Here is a 19,748-nt window from a genome sequence, read left to right as displayed (position 1 = left end):
TATCATCGCTGTTCAGCGTACCGCACGACGTTCTTAGTCCTCCGTGCATTCTCATCATCCAGGATACAATTTGATGCAGATTTTCCTGCCCCATTTGCTTCGGAAGTACCTACGGGCATTTTTGCAGGAAATGTACTTGCAGAATAATCTGCAGGAAACTTAGTACGAAAAACACTTAAAAACTACAATCAACAGTCAAGTTTCTTACAGATATTTTCACGTTTCCTCCAGATAATTACGTAGAAAATTATAAGAGGATTTCAAAGTTCACAGGAATCATTTACTCACGAAGGTATTACTTAAACACCTAAATCCTTGGAAAAATCCATAAAAAAAAAAAAAAAAAAAAAAAAAAAATAGAATAAGGAATATCTAGTAGTGTACTTCATAACTCCTTATAAACATATCACTACTCTATTCCGAGGACTAGAGATTACAAACAATAAAGTTCATGGCAAAGTTTAGTGAATCAAACATTAGAGTACAGTCTATAATTTCAATGTTTGATAATTATTGTGTGGTATTAGCTCGTCTTAGATGCTTCTTCCTGTTTGTCCATGCAACCTGAATTCTGCTTACTCTATGTGATTTCCCATAAGGCGATTCATACCTAACATAACACAATCATCAAATCATTATGTCAGAGCCATGGTTTTGATAATGTATATTATGCATAAAAGTCACACCCTTGTAATATGTGTATGTATGTGTGAAGGCCATCTATATGTCCTTTTATTTCCTAATTATTTTGTAGAAAATGATGGATTTGAATTGTCGGATTTAATCATACATGCAAATTGTTAAGAGTCTCATATATTAGATGAGGTAAGGTTTGATAATGTGTATACAAGTGGTAGGTAATCCTCATCTCTCTAGCCGGTTTTGTAAGAAATGAGTTAGGCTCAACCCAAATTTTAAAATAGTATAAAGTCAACTAATTTGGACCACTCATCATTTATATTCATGCACCAGTGATGCAGCGTACGTGATGGAACAAAACAAAATATCGAATCCTCGTTGATTCTACAAATACCCGAGAGATTGACAGCAAAAGATTGAGAATTTCTCAAATTTTATTAAACATCAAGTCTGATTCTCATGACGGCAAAACAAATATAAATAGTGTTAACAAAACCCTAAGGATGAAACAAAACAAACGAAATTACAAAAATATCCCGAAATACTAATAAAATTTAAAACAGCTATTTCCACCCCCTTAAGTGTTGTCTTTTGGTGGAATAGACTTTTTCACTGCATCATCCTCTCCGGGGTGGAAAAGATTCGCCCTCGAATCAGAAGCCATCTCATCTTCGGAAGAAGCATCCACAGAGTAAGGGATAAGGTGCTTGATATTGAAGATATCTGAAGTGTGAACATGACTAGGAAGCTGCAAACGATAAGCATTCTGGTTGATCTTTTCAGTAATTTCCAACGGGCCAATTTTGCGAGCAGCAAGCTTTTTATACTCATGAGCAGGAAAACGGTCTCTTGTCAAAATTGCCCAAACATAGTCACCAACAGAGAATTCAACAATCCGGCGTTTCTGATCAGCCTGTAACTTGTATTTAGCGGTGGAAGCAGTCAGACGTGAGTGGGTTTGTTGGTGTATCTGATGCAGCTGGTCCATAAACTCTACTGCAGTGGCATGGGGACGCACCTTGCAGGGAAGTGCCAACAAATCAAGAGGACCACAGGGAACCAAGCCATAAATAACCTGAAACGGACTGAATCCAGTGCTGCGATTGACCACATGGTTGTGAGCAAACTCTGCTTGACATCCCAGGATTTAATATTGTCACCAACCAAATTGCGTAGCAAGTTACCAAGTGAGCGGTTTACCACCTCAGTTTGACCATCAGTTTGTGGGTGGTAAGCACTACTAAAGTTGAGCATCGTGTTTGCTGAACGCCAGAGACTTCGCCAAAAATGACTGAGGAAACGAGAATCACGGTCAGAAACAATGGACGTTGGTAGTCCGTGTAAGCGGTAGATTTCGCGGAAGAAAAGCTGGGCTACATTAACAGCATCTGATGTGCGCTTACATGGTATAAAGTGCGCCATTTTAGAGAAGCGGTCAACCACCACAAAAATGGAGTCGCTTCCCCGCTGTGTACGTGGAGGGCCAAGCACGAAGTCCATGGCTTAGAACAGCACCAATACCAGTTTTGGATGCATCACAGTAGCTCAAATGGTAGAGAGAAATCTGGAAGCACTAGAAGTGGCGCTGTAGTTAATCGATGCTTGATTTCCATGAAGGCAGATTCAGAATCAGCTGTCTAGGTAAATTTTGTTCCCTTTATACAGTCAGTAATAGGTGCCATGATGCTACTAAAATGAGGGATAAAACGTCGGTAAAAGGATGCCAGGCCATGAAAACTGCATACTGCAGTAATAAAAGTAGGTTGCAGCCACTGCTCAATAGCCGCAACTTTGTTATTGTCGACAGCAAGACCATCCTTAGAAACAACATATCCCAAAAAATGGACAGAATCTGTCATAAAAACACACTTGCTAGCACCAACATAAAACTTATCGCGACGTAATACAAGCAGAACTTCACGTAAGTGTTGGAGATGCTTCTCAGGATCAGCACTATAGATAAGGATATCATCGAAATAAACAACAACAAATTTACCTATAAAAGGACACAAAGCCTGATTCATAACCCGCATAAAAGTGCTTGGTGCATTAGAAAGCCCGAATGGCATTACCAGCCACTAATATAAGCCTTCACGCGTCTTAAAGGCAGTTTTCCATTCATCACGCGGACGGATTCTTATTTGATTGTAGCCACTCTTCAAATCCAATTTACTGAAAATTGTAGCTCCGCATAACTGATCAAGTAAATCATCTAATCGCAGTATCGGGAAGCGATAACGAACTGTGATCTTATTAATAGCACGACTATCCACACACATACGCCAGGTGCCATCTTTTTTTGGAGTGAGGAGGGCGGGAACAGCACATGGGCTAAGACTCTCACGGATGTGCCCTTTAGCAAGTAGCTCTTCTACCTGACGACGAATTTCTTCATGTTCTTTCGGACTCATTCGGTAATGGGGGCGATTAGGTAAAGAAGCTCCCGGAACAAGATCAATCTGGTGTTGAATGTCACGAAGTGGAGGCAGTGTATCAGGACGTGTTCCAGGAAAGATGTCTCTAAAATCTGCTAATAATGGTGCTACGACAGAGGAGGTAGCACCGAGAGGCGTATCATAAACAGTCACGTGCTTAGATAGAAGGACAAAAACAAGTCCTGACTCAGTCATAGCTTCTTCAAAGGGGACTCTAGACAGTAAAGTGGTACTGTCCCACCAGTGCGAGTCTTATTGGGTAGTAGCACAATCCTTTTTCCCCGAAAAAGAAAGGAGTAGGTGTTATCATGACCATCATGCATAACCGAGCAGTCAAATTGCCATGGACGACCCAGAAGAAGGTGGCAAGCATTCATAGGAACCATGTCACAGAATATCTCGTCGGAGTATGTAGGGCCAATAGAGAAGGAGAGCAGTACTCCATGGGATACCACGCAAGTTTGTACGGTCTGGGATGCTTTTCTAGAGTTAATCCTAATTTCTGCACTGCTAGTTCAGAGGGCACATTTTCACAACTGCAAGAATCAATAATAAGTTGACAAACCTTTCCTGCAATTGTGCAAGAGGAACTAAACAGAGCAGTACGACACCAGTCTTCATCAGTAACATTAGAATTGAGAAAGGTACGCCGCAACATGAGTAAAGGGCCCACGTCCCCCTCTACAAATTCATGTTCAGTATCTCCATCAACTGGGTTCAGCCTCAGTGTCAAAAATAGGTGGAGAGTCCACGTCTAAATCATTAGCCAGCAAACCTCTCGAGTTGGTTTTTGCGGTATTAAGACAATCTGCTTGCCGATGGCCTAACTCACCGCAATTAAAACAACGAATGCCGCCAGTGGGACGTGGCTGTTGTGACATGGGACGTGACAGTTGTGGCATAGTAGAATGCGGTTCAGGACGGCTCGGAGGCATAGAAGAATTGGCATTTATGGCAGGGGTAGGATTGACACGCCGTGCTAACTGTCGTTCAGCCTGTAGTGCGCGTTGATGGGCTTCTGCAACTGTCACAGGGTCAAACATATTAAGAACATCACGAAATTGCAGGCGCAAGCCGCCGATGTATTTAGAAACAAGTTGAAGAGGAGATTCTGCAGTTTCAGTGCCCGCAAGCAATTCATAAAATTCAGTGGTGTAATCATTCGATTGCCCTGACGAAGTAGTTGAAAATGCTGATACAACTCACGTTCATAATTGTATGGAAGAAAGGCAGACCGCATGTGTTTCTTAAATTTCTCCCAAGAGTTAATTTTGGCCTTGCCCATTCGTGTACGATTTCGCTTGGTCTGCTGCCACCAAGCTTGAGCCCGTCCACGCAATCACATGGTGATCAGAGGAACACGGAGATTATCCGGCACTTCCTTGAAATCCAGAATTTCCTCTACTGTGTGTAGCCAATCAATAAGTTCATCTGCATGTAGATTGCCGTGAAATTCAGGGATGTCGACCTTGAATCCCGCTTCCCAACGACGATCAATACCGTGACGGTCAGCATAAGGGTTGGCGTTGTCTTCGGTGTCAGAGTCAGAGGCTGTTGGTGGCTGGAGGGCAGCCAACTGTTGCGTCAGTCGCTCTTCCTGCAAATGCAACTGTGCTATTTCCTCACGTTGAGTCGCGTCATTTAGGGTTGCATGAGGAGCACGGTTTCGTGGCATCATGGTGAAGAACTTACAGACAACTGATACCAATCTGATGCAGCGTACGTGATGGAAAAAAACAAAATATCGAATCCTCATTGATTCTACGAATACCCAAGAGATTGACAGCAAAAGATTGAGAATTTCTCAAATTTTATTAAACATCAAGTCTGATTCTCATGACGGCAAAACAAATATAAATAGTGTTAACAAAACCCTAAGGATGAAAGAAAACGAACGAAATTACAAAAATATCCCGAAATACTAATAAAATTTAAAACAGCTATTTCCACCCCCTTAAGTGTTGTCTTTTGGTGGAATAGACTTTTTCACTGCATCAACCAGGCAGGATAGCATTGCAGGTATTGAGAAAAACCGAAGTCACACATAGAAAATAGATGAGTTGTGAAAAATGTGTTTATAAGTGATGGGGTGATCCTAACCTTACAAGACAGTTTTGCAAGGGTTGACTTAACCTAATCCAAATTTTAAGGCAAATAATTACGAATGGTTTTTATTGGAAACGAAGCATTGAATGCAATGTAGAAAAGTTATAGAAAAAATGAAACAACATTCTTCATGAAAGAAAATGCAGTTAATCATAAAAGGGTGAAGACATGCTGAATATCGACAGAAAGACAACAAGGAAATGGAAGGAATGAATGACCTCAATGTTTGATAATCATTTTGTGTGGTATTTGCTGGCCTTAGACGCTTCTTCCTGTATCTCCATGCAACCTGAATTCTCGTTGCTGCAAGGGATCTCCAATAAGGTGATTCATACCTAACATAACACAACAACCATATCATGATGTCAGAGACATAGTTATGATAAGAGATATTAGGCATGTAAATAACACTTGTTGTGTGTGTGTGTGTGTCTGGTTAGGACCACCCGCCATCACTTACAAACACGTTTTTTACAACTTATCTATTGTTCACCTCTCAACCCGATTTTATAAGGGTTGAGTAAGGACTTAGGCGCAAACCATATTCTAAGATGATATAAGAGCCTACTGATCTAGGTGACCCATCATTTATATTCATGCACCAAACACAATTTGAGGGGCATATTGGAAAAAAAAATACCAAGTCCCGCGTAGAAAAGAGATAAGATTTGAAAATTGTGTTTATAAGTGGTGGGTGGTCCTAACCTTACAAACAAGTTTTGTAAGGATTGAGTTAGACCTATTCCAAGGTATAAGACAGATAACTATGAATGATCTCTATTGGAAATGAAGCATGGAGATATATATGCAATATAGAGAAGTAATAGAAAAATGAAACAACATTTTTTCTATCGACAGAAACACAACAAGGTAATGGAAGGAAGGAATGACCTTATGACTTGTTGAACATGAGGGCTCCGCAAGAGTTTTGAAAAAAGAGTTGTGACTTCTTCAATGTCTTTAGCTTCGAGTGAAAATGCCTCCACATTGGTTAAGCAATTTACTGTTCTGTCACTAATTAAGTCCTGTCCTTGAATCTTTACTTTTTTACCTTCTACAAGAGAAACCGAGTTACAAATCACAGGATGACAGAGATGAAGATGTAAAATAAGCTTGAGAGCTTGTTTTGGCAGATATATGCTTTAGAGCTTGATGGAGAGAAGAATTTCTTAAAATTCATATTGATTGATAAAAAGATAAAATTAAAATGATTACAATTTGCTCTTCATATAGAATCCTTATTAATTAAAGTCTAACTAATTTCTATAATTTCTAATAAACTATATTGATGGAACATGTTTCTCCTTTTCTATTAATGCCATACCAGATTATTATTGCTACTTCTTTTGAGGCATGTTATCATTATATCAAGTATACTTGTACCTTTTCTTTCAGAAGACTGCTCAAGAAACCGTATTAGAAGCTCTTCACCACAAACATCCCCTTCAGATAGAGAAACTTGAATTCCATCTGCTCTGATGCTCTCCAATTTTCCACGCACAACAAACATCATTTTATGTACAAGATCACCCTGACTCAAAATTTTATCTCCTCTCATGTACATCGCACGTATTAGTCGCTCACGAATGACATCTAAGATAGGCGCATCCTCATCCAACAGGGAAAAAATTCGAACCTATAGAAATCTTAGATCATCATTACAAAGAGCATTTGGACTTTTTTTAATATAAATGGCTTTTGATGTGTCACTATCATTGTTTTAATTTCAAGATGAATATGCATAAAGTTGTCCTCAAAATTGTTTTCTCATTCAACTTATATTGGATTCTAGTGAGTTACATGTAGACACAGGGAAAAGAGAATCATAATTAGTTCATTTAAAGAGTATTCATGAAATTCTTTTAAATGTTCAAATGCATACTTTTTTAACAAATCTGAAGATATGACGTCGTAGATCTATCTGGAGATTTTTTGGCAAATTCTCGAGAACCGTTCTCTCAGGAACATTATGCCAACTATCCCATTCAGCCAGTAGTACTCTCCTGCATGACAAACAATATAGTATCCATCATTTGTACATTATGCATTTTCTATAGATGCATTTTGACAATGTTGATGAGACTCGTTAAAAGAATCAAAACATTTCATACCTTCTGAGATCGTCTGGTACGCGATGGTGGCTCATCCATTGCTCAACATCACGGCCTCTACGTATCATTTCTAGGCTCCTGTAAGCAGGATGGAACACGTCAAAATTTTACAAATGTTCCATTATTAGTCAAAATTTGTAGTTTTAGATAAATTCAAACTGGCCAACAAGGAAAAAAAAATAGCCTACAAAGAATTAACATGATACAATATTTATTCTCTTTTCCCTAGTCTTACATAAGTATCTCATTCCAAAATAATGATAATATGTATCACAGGGTGGTGTCTATAGAATTGAATGCAGTATCCATAAATGGATCTCCTAGTATCCACGCACCCTCCCCAATCAGCATCACTAAAACCAAAAAGCTGTAAATCAGAAGATTGGGGAAAAATAAGCCACACCTCGGGGATCTCTCGAGATATCTGAGAACTCTAATAGAAGCTTTATGATGTGTATCAGTGGGAGAAGCCATAAATGGACTCAGTTGTTGGATAGCAAACGTTATATCTGGTCTGGTGGTGGTAAGATACAGCAACCTTTCTATTAATCTCCTATAAGCTGCAATATCAGGATAAGCTGAACCTCCATCTTGATATAAACGTGTAGAAGGATCAAGGGGAGTACTGACAGGTTAGCAACCAGTAAGACCTGAGTCCTCTAGGAGATCTAAGCAATATTTTCTCTGACACAAGGATATTCTCTTAGAAGAACGAGCTACTTCAAGGCCAAGGAAAAATTTAAGTTGTCCTAGATTTTAAATTCGAAAAGCTTGGTTCAAAGCATCTTTAAGCTCATCAAATATAACCAAGGAAGTTTCAGCTAATATAATGTCATCCACATACACAAGAAGAACGGTAAAAGATGTAGGAGTGGATTTAGTGAAAAGTGTGTGAAGTGGCCTGTGAAAAACCTCGAGTAAAAAGGAATTGAGTCAACTTATCGAACCACTGCCTACTTACCTATTTAAGTCCATATAGAGACTTAAGAAGCTTACAAACTTGCCCAGGTTTTGGAGATGTGACCCCTTGAGGTACTCTCATGTAAACAGCCTGTTGGAAGCTTGATCAGAGTTTATAAAGAGGAGGCACTCCTTACCTTACAAGCCGGTTTTGTAAGGATGAGTTAGGCCCCAAATTTCTACACAGCCTCATTTAGGTCACCATGCAAAAATGCACACTGGTGAAAATATTTCAAAGTAATCCAAACCGTCAGTTTGATTATAACCTTGTGCCACTAGCCTAGCTTTGAATCTCTCAATGGTTCCATCATCATGTCTTTTGATCTTATACACCCATTTACTACCAATAGACACTGCATTAGAAGGTAATTCTACAAACTCCCAGGTATTGTTTGCATTCAAGGCTTCAATTTCACTATGCATAGCTGCTATCCATCTTGAATCTTGACTAACAGTATGAAAGTTAGAGGGTTCTACTTCATGTGTAAGAGAAAGAGCATAGGAATGATGTTGAGATGAAAGTTTAGAGTATGCTACATAGTTAGACATGGGAAAAACAAATGAGTAGGTGGTTTACTAATTCTCTGAGATTTTCTTAGTGTCTGGTTAGAAATAGCTTCAACGACCCTATTCTCTTCTGGTTCAATAGGTACATCCAATATCTCAGAACCTTCTGTATTTGGTGATGAGGTATCGGTTACCTCAGCATCTATATCTTGATGTTGCTTAGGAAACAAGGTAGCTCTGCTTTCTATGCAAATATGGGTATTTGGCACAAGGTTTAATGAAGTAGAATGAAAAGGGAACTCTAGATCAAAGAACTTAACATTTCTAGAGATGGTTATTTCAGAACTATGAACATCAACCAAAATGTAGCCTTTCATTCCTGCCTTATACCCCAAGAAGGCACACTTTCTAGCTCTAGGATCAAACTTGTGCCTATTTGTAGGCAAAGTAGAAGCATAACTCAATCAACCAAACACTCTAAACTGACTTAAATCAGGAGCATGCCCATATAAAACTTCATAAGAGGATGATGCAGTGAAAAAGTCTATTCCACCAAAAGACAACACTTAAGGGGGTGGAAATAGTTGTTTTAAATTTTATTAGTATTTCGGGATATTTTTGTAATTTTGTTCGTTTTGTTTCATCCTTAGGGTTTTGTTAACACTATTTATATTTGTTTTGCCGTCATAAGAATCAGACTTGATGTTTAATAAAATTTGAGAAATTCTCAATCTTTTGCTGTCAATCTCTCGGGTATTCGTAGAATCAACGAGGATTTGATATTTTGTTTTGTTCCATCACGTACGCTGCATCAGAGGACTTGTTCTACAAAACCTTAGCTGGTATTCTGTTCAATAGAAAAACTGCACGTGCACATCACAAGACCAAAACTTCTTTAGCAATTTTGACTGAAACATTAGAGCTCTGCTAATGTTCAAAATATGTTGATGTCTTCTTTCTATCCTTCCATATTGTTGTGGTGTATACACACAACTTCTCTGATGCAAAATACCTTTTTCTGCATAAAATTCTTTCAAAAAGAACTTAGGGTCATTGTTACTTCTGATAGCTTTCACCTTCTTTTCAAATTGGTTTTCTATCATGTGAACAAAACTTTTAACTTTATCTGAAGCTTCTGATTTCAACTTAAACATAACAACCCAAACATGTCTACTGTAATCATCTAAAATGGTTGAGAAGTACTTAAAACCATGTATAAAACTGGTGGAAAAAGGTGTCCAAATATCCACATGTATTAGATCAAATAAAGCTTTAGCATTATTCTTACTCAGGAAAAAGGTAATTTCTTCTGTCTAGACATTTGACAGATATCACAAGCAGTATGCAAACTAACAGGAATGTAACCGTGCATTTTATTCATGCATTGCATTCTATCATGAGATAGATGCCCAAGTCTAAGATTCCATAAAATTCCAGGAGGAATAACATTCTTAGAATTATCATCAGAAACAGAAATACTTGAAACTTTGGCTGCTTTATTCTCATTCTTCTCAGCCTTCAAGTAATAGAATCCATCCAATTCCTTAGCCAAACCAATCCTCCTTAAATCCTTCCTTTCCTATATAATACACTGATTAGTCTCAAAAGTGACACTGTAATGTTGTTCTTTGCATAGTTTTGAGACTGATATGAGGTTCACAGCAAATTGAGGTAAATATAACACATCATCTATGTGTAAACTTTTTGATATTTTCACTTTTCCTTTGCAATGTGCTTCTACTGTGTTAGCAATAGTTAAGTTAACACTAATTGGTTTGATTTCATTATAGGTAGTGAACCAACCTATATCATGGCAAATGTGATGTGTGGCACATGTATCTACAATCCAACTTGTATCATCATATTTTCATCTAGAATGATCAGCATAGAATTTACCTCCAATGTTAGCAACTGAGCTACTTGCTTTCATCACATTTGTTGAGTCTTTTGCATCAATATTGCTTTTCTCTAACAAAGCCATCGGATTCTAGTATTGATCTCTTTGTCAGCACCATCTCATTCTCATCATTCCTACATGCAGAAGCACCATATTTTGACTCTAAATCCTCACAATCAATCATGTTTGCATAAGAATTTCCTCCTCCTCTACCAAAGCTTGGAGGATAGCCATGCTTCTTATAGCATGTCTCAATAGTATTCCCTGATTATCATTGAATGAATCAATTTAGTTACAGATTATGGTATATATACAAGAAACAATGAAGTTTACTACTGGATGGTGCATGTTTTTAGGAGATGCCCTTCTCTCCTGGAAATGCAAGAAACAAGAATCAGTCTCTAAATCTTCAACTGAAGCAGAATATCGGTCCATGTCTGCAGCATGCTCTGAGATTATCTGGTTGTAAGGTCTTCTTTCAGAACTTGGTTATTCACAAACACAACCAACTCCGTTGCTGCTGATAATACAAGTGTCATACATATTTCTGCAAATCTGGTATACCATGACCTCAATACTACCACTCTGCCTCATGTCTCTACATCTGTTCGACTTGCTGACATACTCACAAATCCATGACACGTCAGCGCCATAATTTCCTAATCAGCAAATTGATGCTTGTAGACTTACCAACATCAATTTGAGGGGGATGTCAATAGATTTGAATGCAGAATTATTCATTAGTGCTGATTTGGTGCATATATGTTGGCCATTAAAACAAGCAGATTTTCACAAACTTGATTGCAAGTCAAACCAGCATAATCTACATTATTGTACAGTTACAATTGTGTAATTATTAAATAGCCTAGTTGTAGATAGAAGTTAAAGATTGTATTATCACTATTTAAATGAAAACATTCCAGCAAAAGGGATCATAGTTTTGTCCCTAATTTCTCTAAGTTTAACAAGAAGGTTTGAACAAACTAAAAGGCGTATACATTTCATGAACTACACCGTATAGTTTGATACAATATATGATGGCTAGAGAATCATCCTACTACATTCTTTTAACATGATTAATTTATAAGAAAACTGATGATATGTTGGCTTCGTGGTAGACAGAGCCAAAAGTGATTCTATTTAAAACTAATTTTTGTCGCTATAGAACCGAACTCACACGACAAATGAGAACCACTGTTACCAACAGATAACATGCGCAGAAAATAAGAGAAACATTCTACCTCTTGCCTAGAGACTGAATAAAGCTCTGCATGTTTCCGATGAGAAGCACTAGAAGCAAGAGTCCCAATGCTATGATGGACATTGTAAAGAGGACTTCCCACACAAAATAGCTTGGAGTTTGATTACCAGCCAGAGTCATGACTTGCTGTATTAAAGCTCAGAGAGGTGTAATTGGTAAGTATATCAAACTATTCATGTGCTTTTAAGTGTTACTTAAATAACACGGTGGATTTTTCAAAATCACGGTGAGCCACAATGATTTTGCAATAGCTACAAGTAGTAATTTTTGCAAAATCAATGACTCACCGTGATTTCTGCTAACCCACCACGATACTAAACATAAACATAAAGTTCATTTGGTTTAGCATTGGCTAATAAATTCTCACGTCCCTGTCTCCTAAACGTGAATTTTGAGAAGCTACAATTTCTTGCTTCGAGTGGACATGTGGTGGGTAGGAGATCCACCACAATTCCAAACATGTCTTGTATCGACTCATTAACTTTTGCACAAGTTTTCATATCAAATTATATTGTTTATCTTCATAGCTTCCTTTCATTATGTGGTTTCATAAAGAATATATGTTATTAAGCTGTTTATCATCAATGGAGGCACATTGTAGGGAAAAATGTATATATAATTACAACTAAAGGAAGAAAATAAAAGAACAAATGCATACCTGGAATCCCCAAAAGAGTGCATACACATATTTGTTGATCACCTTAGTTTCTATAGTAAGTGGTATAGCATTTGCATAGATTCCATAAGAAAAAGCACCAGATGTGGCGTTTAAACAAGCATCAGCACCCTTATCTTTACTCCATAGTGTGGCTGATATATTCCCCGCTTTAGAATCACAATCAATCAAGTACGAGCATCCTAGTAGATTAGAATGATGGCAGGCATCTCGTAAACATTGGTTAACCCTCTGGAAGAAGAGAAAGGGATAAAAGGCAAAGAAATTGGTAAAATGAAAGTAATCAAACATTCATTTACTTAATGAAATTACTAGATGAACCGTTCATCTTTAAAGGGTCGACAGAAACATAATTACTCTGATCAATTCGTTCTTAACTTTGACTATAATTCTTGCAACATTTGGCCATTTGGGTGACCGGTTAGTAAGTTATTTTTTAAATAAAAGATAAAATAAAGTTTTTATAAGCTTTACTGGAGAGCTTATGGAAATAAGCTGAAAACAACTTATGGACATGTCATATATTGTTTCCATATGTCCAAATAAGTCTCACAATTGTTTGTCAATAGATAAGCTCAAATAAATCAATCCAAGTTCTATGTAACATTATAAATCAGAACTGTTCAAGTGAATCAATTAATATTTCTTATGCTTTTTCCTTTCATTCTGTGCAGATGCAGAGTTCTTTTTCCCTTTTTCTATTCAAGGTGAGAGTTAAAGCAAAGTCTGAAACTTTTGTATTTTCTGAAAAGAAGCTTCAAATGTCATTTTTACGCACCTGTAGACCAAAGACGTACCAGCATGAACCAACAACATGAAAAATAAGAAGAGCTATAATTAAATTTGCCCAGGCTGACACAAATATGATTCGGATTGGAGACTTGCCAAATAGCCGAGGCAAAAATTTGAATAATCTCGGAACAAACTGTGCAAAGATCACTATAAGTAGAAGATTCTTCGCATAATTTGCACCTGAAGACCCCAAGGAATTTGCTAGGATAATCTGCAAATATTTCACAACATATTAGTAAACTACTCCCTCTGGTCCTATTTACAAGAAACATTTGACTTTTTTAATTCATTGAATAATTGATGTATTTGATCTATATTTTAGACCGGATACATCAATTACTCAATTGAATCTAAAAAGTCAATTAGTTGTGTATATTTAGCTTTCCTAAATCAGGCAGTATAATATTTGTAACTAATAGTTGTAAATGGTTGCAAATGCTCATGCCAGTGGAAATACAATGAAGAAATACAAATGTCAATGGGGCGAAGTGAGAGCGGGGAGTACTCCCAGCTCCCAATTCTCCGTCATCTAAGATGCTCCCTGTTGAAACATGATACAAAAGAACTGGAAGCTAACTTACTAAGCAATGAAGATGAGCACCATAAACCTTAGTTACTTGCGCCACAAGCAATCGAAGCTTAAGATAGTTTAGGCTTAGTTTTTCTGTTGTAACTGCTCAACTGGATTTTAGGGAAGTTAGTTATGATAGAGTGAAGCAAGGATCACAATAGTTATAATAGTCCTTCACTGAAAAGCTATAAATACATGTAATTGCTTCTATTGCAAATTAATGTGAAAAAATGGTTCATTGAACTAATTGTCTCATTATTTTTCTTGTTTTCTCTTACTTTCTCTCATTTCCCATCATTTTCTTGTTAACTCAATAGTCAATACTCCCCATCCACATTCCCCACCTCAGAGAGTATTCTCTCCCCATCCCTGTCCTCGTAGATCCTTACGGTCATCGTAGGAACCCACTAAGCCGTGGGGCGCCACGATCCCACATAAGTTGTGTTATTTTCAGTAGTCCTGTCACTCAACCATTGTCAAGATTGAGTCGCCGACACTAGTTTAGAAAACTCTGACTAGTTCTACGCATAAGTTGGTTGTTTGGACGGAATGACAACATCTAACCCTATCTTAATATAGTTTCGATAAGATGCAATTTGTGAAACTTTATTGCGGCTCTGATGCTAGTATTTTTGGTTTGGTCTTCTCTTTTTTTAATATTCTAAGACTTCCACTCAAAGCAAAGCTTTGTAAGCTTTAGCGTGAGGGGAAGTCTTATAATATTAAAAAACATCTTATAATATTTTCTATATTATATTAGAGTATCTTAAGTTATTGTCCTCGTTAGCTTAGCTCAGTTGACAAGGATAATGCATAAAATATGCAAGGTCTGGGGTTCAAACCCCGGCCACCACCAAAAAAGAGTATCTTAAGTTATTTCCTATTATGAGTTTATAATGTTAGAGTATCTCTTATGATTATATTTTATATTCTTATTCTTATTATGATTTGTTTTTGATATATGATTGAGTCTATGTATCTCTATAAATAGGAATTACTCCCTCGTTATTATAGGTAACAAAATAAAATAAATTGAATCAGCTCCTTATGTAACAAAATTTTCCTATAATAAGTTTATTGTCATGGGTAAGAAAATTTTGTTTAAAAATAAAAAAGAAACTTGAATTTTCTAAATATATAGCATTAGTTAATTTTATTGAAAAGAGTAAGTAGGAGTAATTGAGAAAATGGTATAATTGACAGATTATACCTTTAAACTATCAAAACGACAGTTAAATAGAAACACAAAATACGTACTCAAACGATGCTTAAAAAGGAAACGGAGGGAGTAATATTTAGCATTCTGTATCAAGCTACTATTGAGTCGGTATCAATAATATTCGAAGTTCTTATTATTTTCTCTCTACCTTTATCTAAAATCTCACAACTTCAGCAAAAAGTATTTATGGTCATGCACCTAACAACTTAGGCTTTTGAAAACATTTGGCGTTAAACAACAACATGGAGAGATAAGAAGAAATATACCTGAGGAAGAGGTGATGCAGCAAGTAAGTCGAAGAAAAAGTAATTCTTAAGGTAATTAAGAGCAATTTTCTTAGGATTGTCAACTAACTCTCCAGCACCAACCACATTAAACAAAGGAGAAGTATAAGCCAACCTAAACTGCAAACAAACAACTTGATATCAGAAAAGGTATTAGCACAAATTAAATCAGAAAAGGTGATTACGGAGAAATTACTTGGATAAGAATGTTCAAGAAACACATGATATCAATTATGCTTCTAATTACAACAAGTGTTGTTGCCATTCTCCAATTGATAACAATACATTTATCCTGCAGAAAATGAATGAGAAAAGGTGAAGTTTTTTTTAAGCAAGAAAAAAAAGTAAAATAAATTGTATTGGAAGAAGATTTACAATTAAATAAAAGGAAAAGAATCATACTTTGTTCACATAGAATAAGAACAAAAATAAAGGATCAACAAGAATTGCGACCAAGCAAAATATGTCCAACAACTTGTTCCATTGTTGTATAATTCTCGCGTGTGGGTTCATAACTCCTGGAATACATGAAGAGCAGAAAGAATACAGATTTTTTCCAAAACCTTTGGCATCACCATGAAGAGAATTCTCAGACTACAAACATTCAAAACATGAACAGACGTATGCATTAGAACATCAGCTATAGTAACAGAAGACTAAAGAAAAGAAAATTGCATGACAATGAACATGATAGTTTGTTTACCCGGTTTGGTTAATTATGCCTACCTCAGCGCCTCTAGGACAGCTATAAGCTATAGTGTTGTATATTAGTTGAGTGAATTAGGGTTTACACTGTTACAAGTCATTTATATAGTACTACGTTTCATCTTACAACAATACTCCTGAATTGTACCGTGTAGCTATCGCCCCAGCACCCCAAGACGCCCACCACAACAAATAGACGGGCCTAACACGTGTTTGGGTCAAACGCAAGAGCAGGGGCAAAGGGTGCTTCACCAGCTTAGCTTCCTGCCCCATGCTCCTATTTTGTGTCCATATATGAGTCATACTGAACAATATCCGCCTTGGCGAATATCAAACTTCTATGAAGATTTCTTGCTTGACGCTCACATCATGGCAACACCTTCATCTCACGCAACACCTTCTGTAACTTTGCTGAGTCAACAGATCATTAACCCTCCTTTGCTGTAATCTGAAATTACCTATTTCGTGGAACTTTGTTACCTTGAATTTGGCACCAGGGTTAATCGCCATCTGATACCAAAATTAGAATAACAAGTAACAAAAGATCAAGAAAACAAAAATTGATGAACATGATCGTTTGTTTAGGTAATTCGGTCAATTGTGTCTACCTATGTGACTATAGAGCAGCTATAATTTTGTACATTACTTGAGTGAATTAGGATGTACAGTCTTACAAGTCATATATAGTATTATGGTCCAAATTACAATAATAACCCCAGTACCGCGGGAGGCTGTCACCTCTAACACACCCCTCCTGCAGATGTCCCCCACAACAAAACGTTAGATCTAACACATGTTTGGGCCAAGTGCAAGGGCATGGGTAGAGGGAGCCTTACCAGCTCAGCTACTCACCCCTTGCTTCTCTTCTGTGTCTATATACGATTCATACTCAACAGTATATTTGGTTATATGAAATTAATAGAAACCAGGAACAAATTGTGGACAACTATATGACGAAAATGGTGCATTCATCATAATGATTGGATTGCAATAAGGATCATTACACATTTCTAGTTGTCCATACCTCTACAAGTGTTCATTTTTATATGTGCCATCAAATGTAGAAAACTTTTCTTTCTTGTTCTTTCTTACCTCGTTTCCAGTAGTAGTAGGAGTAGCATATAGTGGACCACTCATTTGGCTAATGGAAGTTTTCCTCGCGGTACGAAGACGACCAGTATGTCCGACAAGATTTGGTTGTCTATCATATGGATCAAGTAAAGCCATAGGAATAGAAACGGGAGCACTTTGTGTCCTTGATATGTTCCTTTGGAAGTTAGAATTCTCAGATTCATCGGATCGTTGTGGATGTGTTTCTGACAGATTCGTAATTTCATCTTTTTCAAAATGATTCATGTTTCCTTGATGATTCTGAAAACATAAAAAACATCAATATATTTGCCTATGTACCATCTCAGCAAATGTATAAAGAAACAAACCAATTTAGCTCAAAATTTCAAAACGAAAATATAAATCATAAAACAGTACATAACCAAGTGGTTAGGCTCAAGTAAGGACTAATCATTTGAAAGAACTCGAGTTTAAATCCTGGACGAAACAATCATTTAACTGAAAGATTCATTGTTCGGACTTCACTTAATTCTTAACTGAAGTCCATATTTACCCTAGACGCCGGAGCGTTAAGACAAAAAGAATGAAAATTCAAAGATTGTATACCAGTGACAAAGCCATATAGAACTCGTATCACAGGAAAGACCTTTGTTCTTATATATCGCCGGCAGTCTAATATAGAATGATGTATTTGACATTACACAGCTAAGTTTCTGATGACATAAAAAGGATATACAAGCGGAACTTTTATTAAGAGAGAAGTAATGAATACCCTTATTAAGGAAACCCTTATCCTAAACCTTGTGAAGCTTGGAAGAAACCAAGCATATCAATTAGACATTCATTGACCTAAGCTAACTATACAATTGTATCTTCCAAGTATCCAATGTCTATAGTTTTAAATGAATTTTATTTTTTAAAACTCGGTATCCAACCCAAGGACCGACTAATCCAAGAGATTTGATTCCACGGTTCACTTGCGGAACCCTATTTAAAGTCAGAGCATAGCTCTATATGGACTTAGCAATGTATCATTTAAAATGAAAAGTTAGTTAGTTACATTTAACAAACACAGGTATGCCCCTTTTTCATGCCATTGAATTTGAACCTACCTCTACAAAGCATCAATACTTGTGCTCAAATTTCAAAGCTAACAATATGTTGGATTGTCCAAAAACAGTTTGCCACCTATGAGGAAAGCAATAAGGGTAAAGGAACCAGTGGCAGCACCAACAAAAAGACTAAGAGTCTGTTTGGTAAGGCCTATTTTTAAGCTTATAGTTTATGGCTTATGTCTTACAAGGTCATTGGACTAAAAAAGACATGTTTGGTAACGGTTACTTTCTCACGAGCTTATAACTTATTTTTCCGAGCTTAAGTGGTTTGCTATAAAGCACGGATACGGACATTGACACGCCGACATAGCTAATAATTTAAAAAAAAAACACATAATTCAGTGTAATTACAAATGTCGGTGTCAGACACGAGACAAGTCTGACATCTCGTGTCTGACAGTGGGACACACCTAATCCGAGGAGTGTCTGTGATTCATAAGGTGGTTTGTGATAAGCTAATTCAAATAGCTTATACCTTATCAGTTTTTATCTCAATTTTACCTCTGCTAATTCAAGAATTACTTACATATGAATAGAAGGCAAGCGGGGCAATAAGCTAGCTTATCCACTATCAGTTATAAACTAGCTTATAAGTCATCATCTATAAACTAGTTTATCAACTATATATTATTTTTTACCAAACAGAGACTAAGAACAAATCAACAAAGCAAGCGAAGAAAGAGTAAAGAATAAGACCTGATTAAAGAGGAAGTCAATGTGAAACCACAAAAGCTGTTTAACACCAATTCAACTTAATATGTATAAACAGAATTTGGAAGTGCATGTGTGTGTTTGGAAGTGTAGTGATAGTGAAGGTGAAGACTCACAAGTCAATCTATCAATTATTGTATATAATTTATAACAAAGGTAAAAACCGGGTGTGTAATAGAACCGGAAAATAAACCCCAAAAAAACCGTAAAAACCAGCGGTTTCAACAGTTTAAGAGGTTGAACCCTGTTTTTTTTGTCTTTATTATAAAAATAATAAACTAAAAATATCAAAAATAATGTAATCATTCCCTCAAAAAAAATGTAATCATTAATTGTTGTATCTTTTTAAATATTTTTACAAATAAATTTTTTTAGAAAGTTGTAAAATATTAAATACATTCCACTAATATTAAAAAAGCAATCATAAAATAAAAGGTAGAAAAGTCTTTTGAACAATAATTACAATTTAAAAATTGTGACATATCAAAAATAAAATGCAAATTTTTTTGCAATAAGAATTGGTGGGAATATTATATATGTATATATTACACACTTGACTTTTTTTATTTTTGTTTGTCTTTCTGTTTTCTTTTCTCACATGTCTTGTCTTTCAACGTTTTGGATTATAGAATTAAAATTCAAACAATGTAAAAAAATTGTAAAAAAAACATCCTCCAATACTTTATAA

At 36.4% G+C, this 19,748-nt stretch overlaps 1 protein-coding gene across 3 annotated transcripts; it reads right to left on the bottom strand.

The window, feature by feature from the left end:
• Window positions 1-152: 152 nt before the first annotated feature.
• Window positions 153-19,204, bottom strand: LOC112422688 (probable cyclic nucleotide-gated ion channel 20, chloroplastic). Of its 3 annotated transcripts, XM_024786066.2 has the most exons (14): window positions 19,046-19,204; window positions 17,256-17,534; window positions 15,861-16,052; window positions 15,655-15,750; window positions 15,441-15,578; window positions 13,371-13,595; window positions 12,575-12,823; window positions 11,897-12,042; window positions 7,292-7,369; window positions 7,063-7,183; window positions 6,564-6,816; window positions 6,072-6,234; window positions 5,399-5,515; window positions 153-610 (listed from the first exon to the last, which is right to left on the bottom strand). In XM_024786066.2, exons 2-14 carry the CDS (start codon window positions 17,517-17,519, stop codon window positions 511-513), a joined length of 2,142 nt encoding a protein of 713 aa, XP_024641834.1. In that variant the 5' UTR covers window positions 17,520-17,534; window positions 19,046-19,204; the 3' UTR covers window positions 153-510. The 3 variants fall into 3 exon arrangements, with proteins under 3 accessions (XP_024641834.1, XP_039682526.1, XP_024641835.1); XM_039826592.1 differs by lacking the exon at window positions 17,256-17,534 and having other exon boundaries at window positions 19,046-19,186; XM_024786067.2 differs by lacking the exons at window positions 17,256-17,534; window positions 19,046-19,204 and adding an exon at window positions 16,162-16,673.
• Window positions 19,205-19,748: the final 544 nt, after the last annotated feature.

Source organism: Medicago truncatula, chromosome 6 (genome assembly GCF_003473485.1).
Source record: "Medicago truncatula cultivar Jemalong A17 chromosome 6, MtrunA17r5.0-ANR, whole genome shotgun sequence".
Classification (NCBI taxonomy): Eukaryota; Viridiplantae; Streptophyta; class Magnoliopsida; order Fabales; family Fabaceae; genus Medicago; species Medicago truncatula.
This window is presented reverse-complemented; position numbering and strand designations above follow the sequence as displayed.

What these genes read in the sequence shown, in the direction of transcription:
- LOC112422688 (XM_024786066.2), bottom strand. Translation starts at nt 17,519, where the DNA reads ATGAATCATTTTGAAAAAGATGAAATTACGAATCTGTCAGAAACACAT. An exon ending in TCTTATTCTATGTGAACAAA is followed by an intron (nt 15,751 to 15,860) that starts GTATGATTCTTT and finishes CATTTTCTGCAG; the next exon opens with GATAAATGTATTGTTATCAA. An exon ending in TCTTCAGATTTGTTAAAAAA is followed by an intron (nt 6,817 to 7,062) that starts GTATGCATTTGA and finishes AGATTTCTATAG; the next exon opens with GTTCGAATTTTTTCCCTGTT.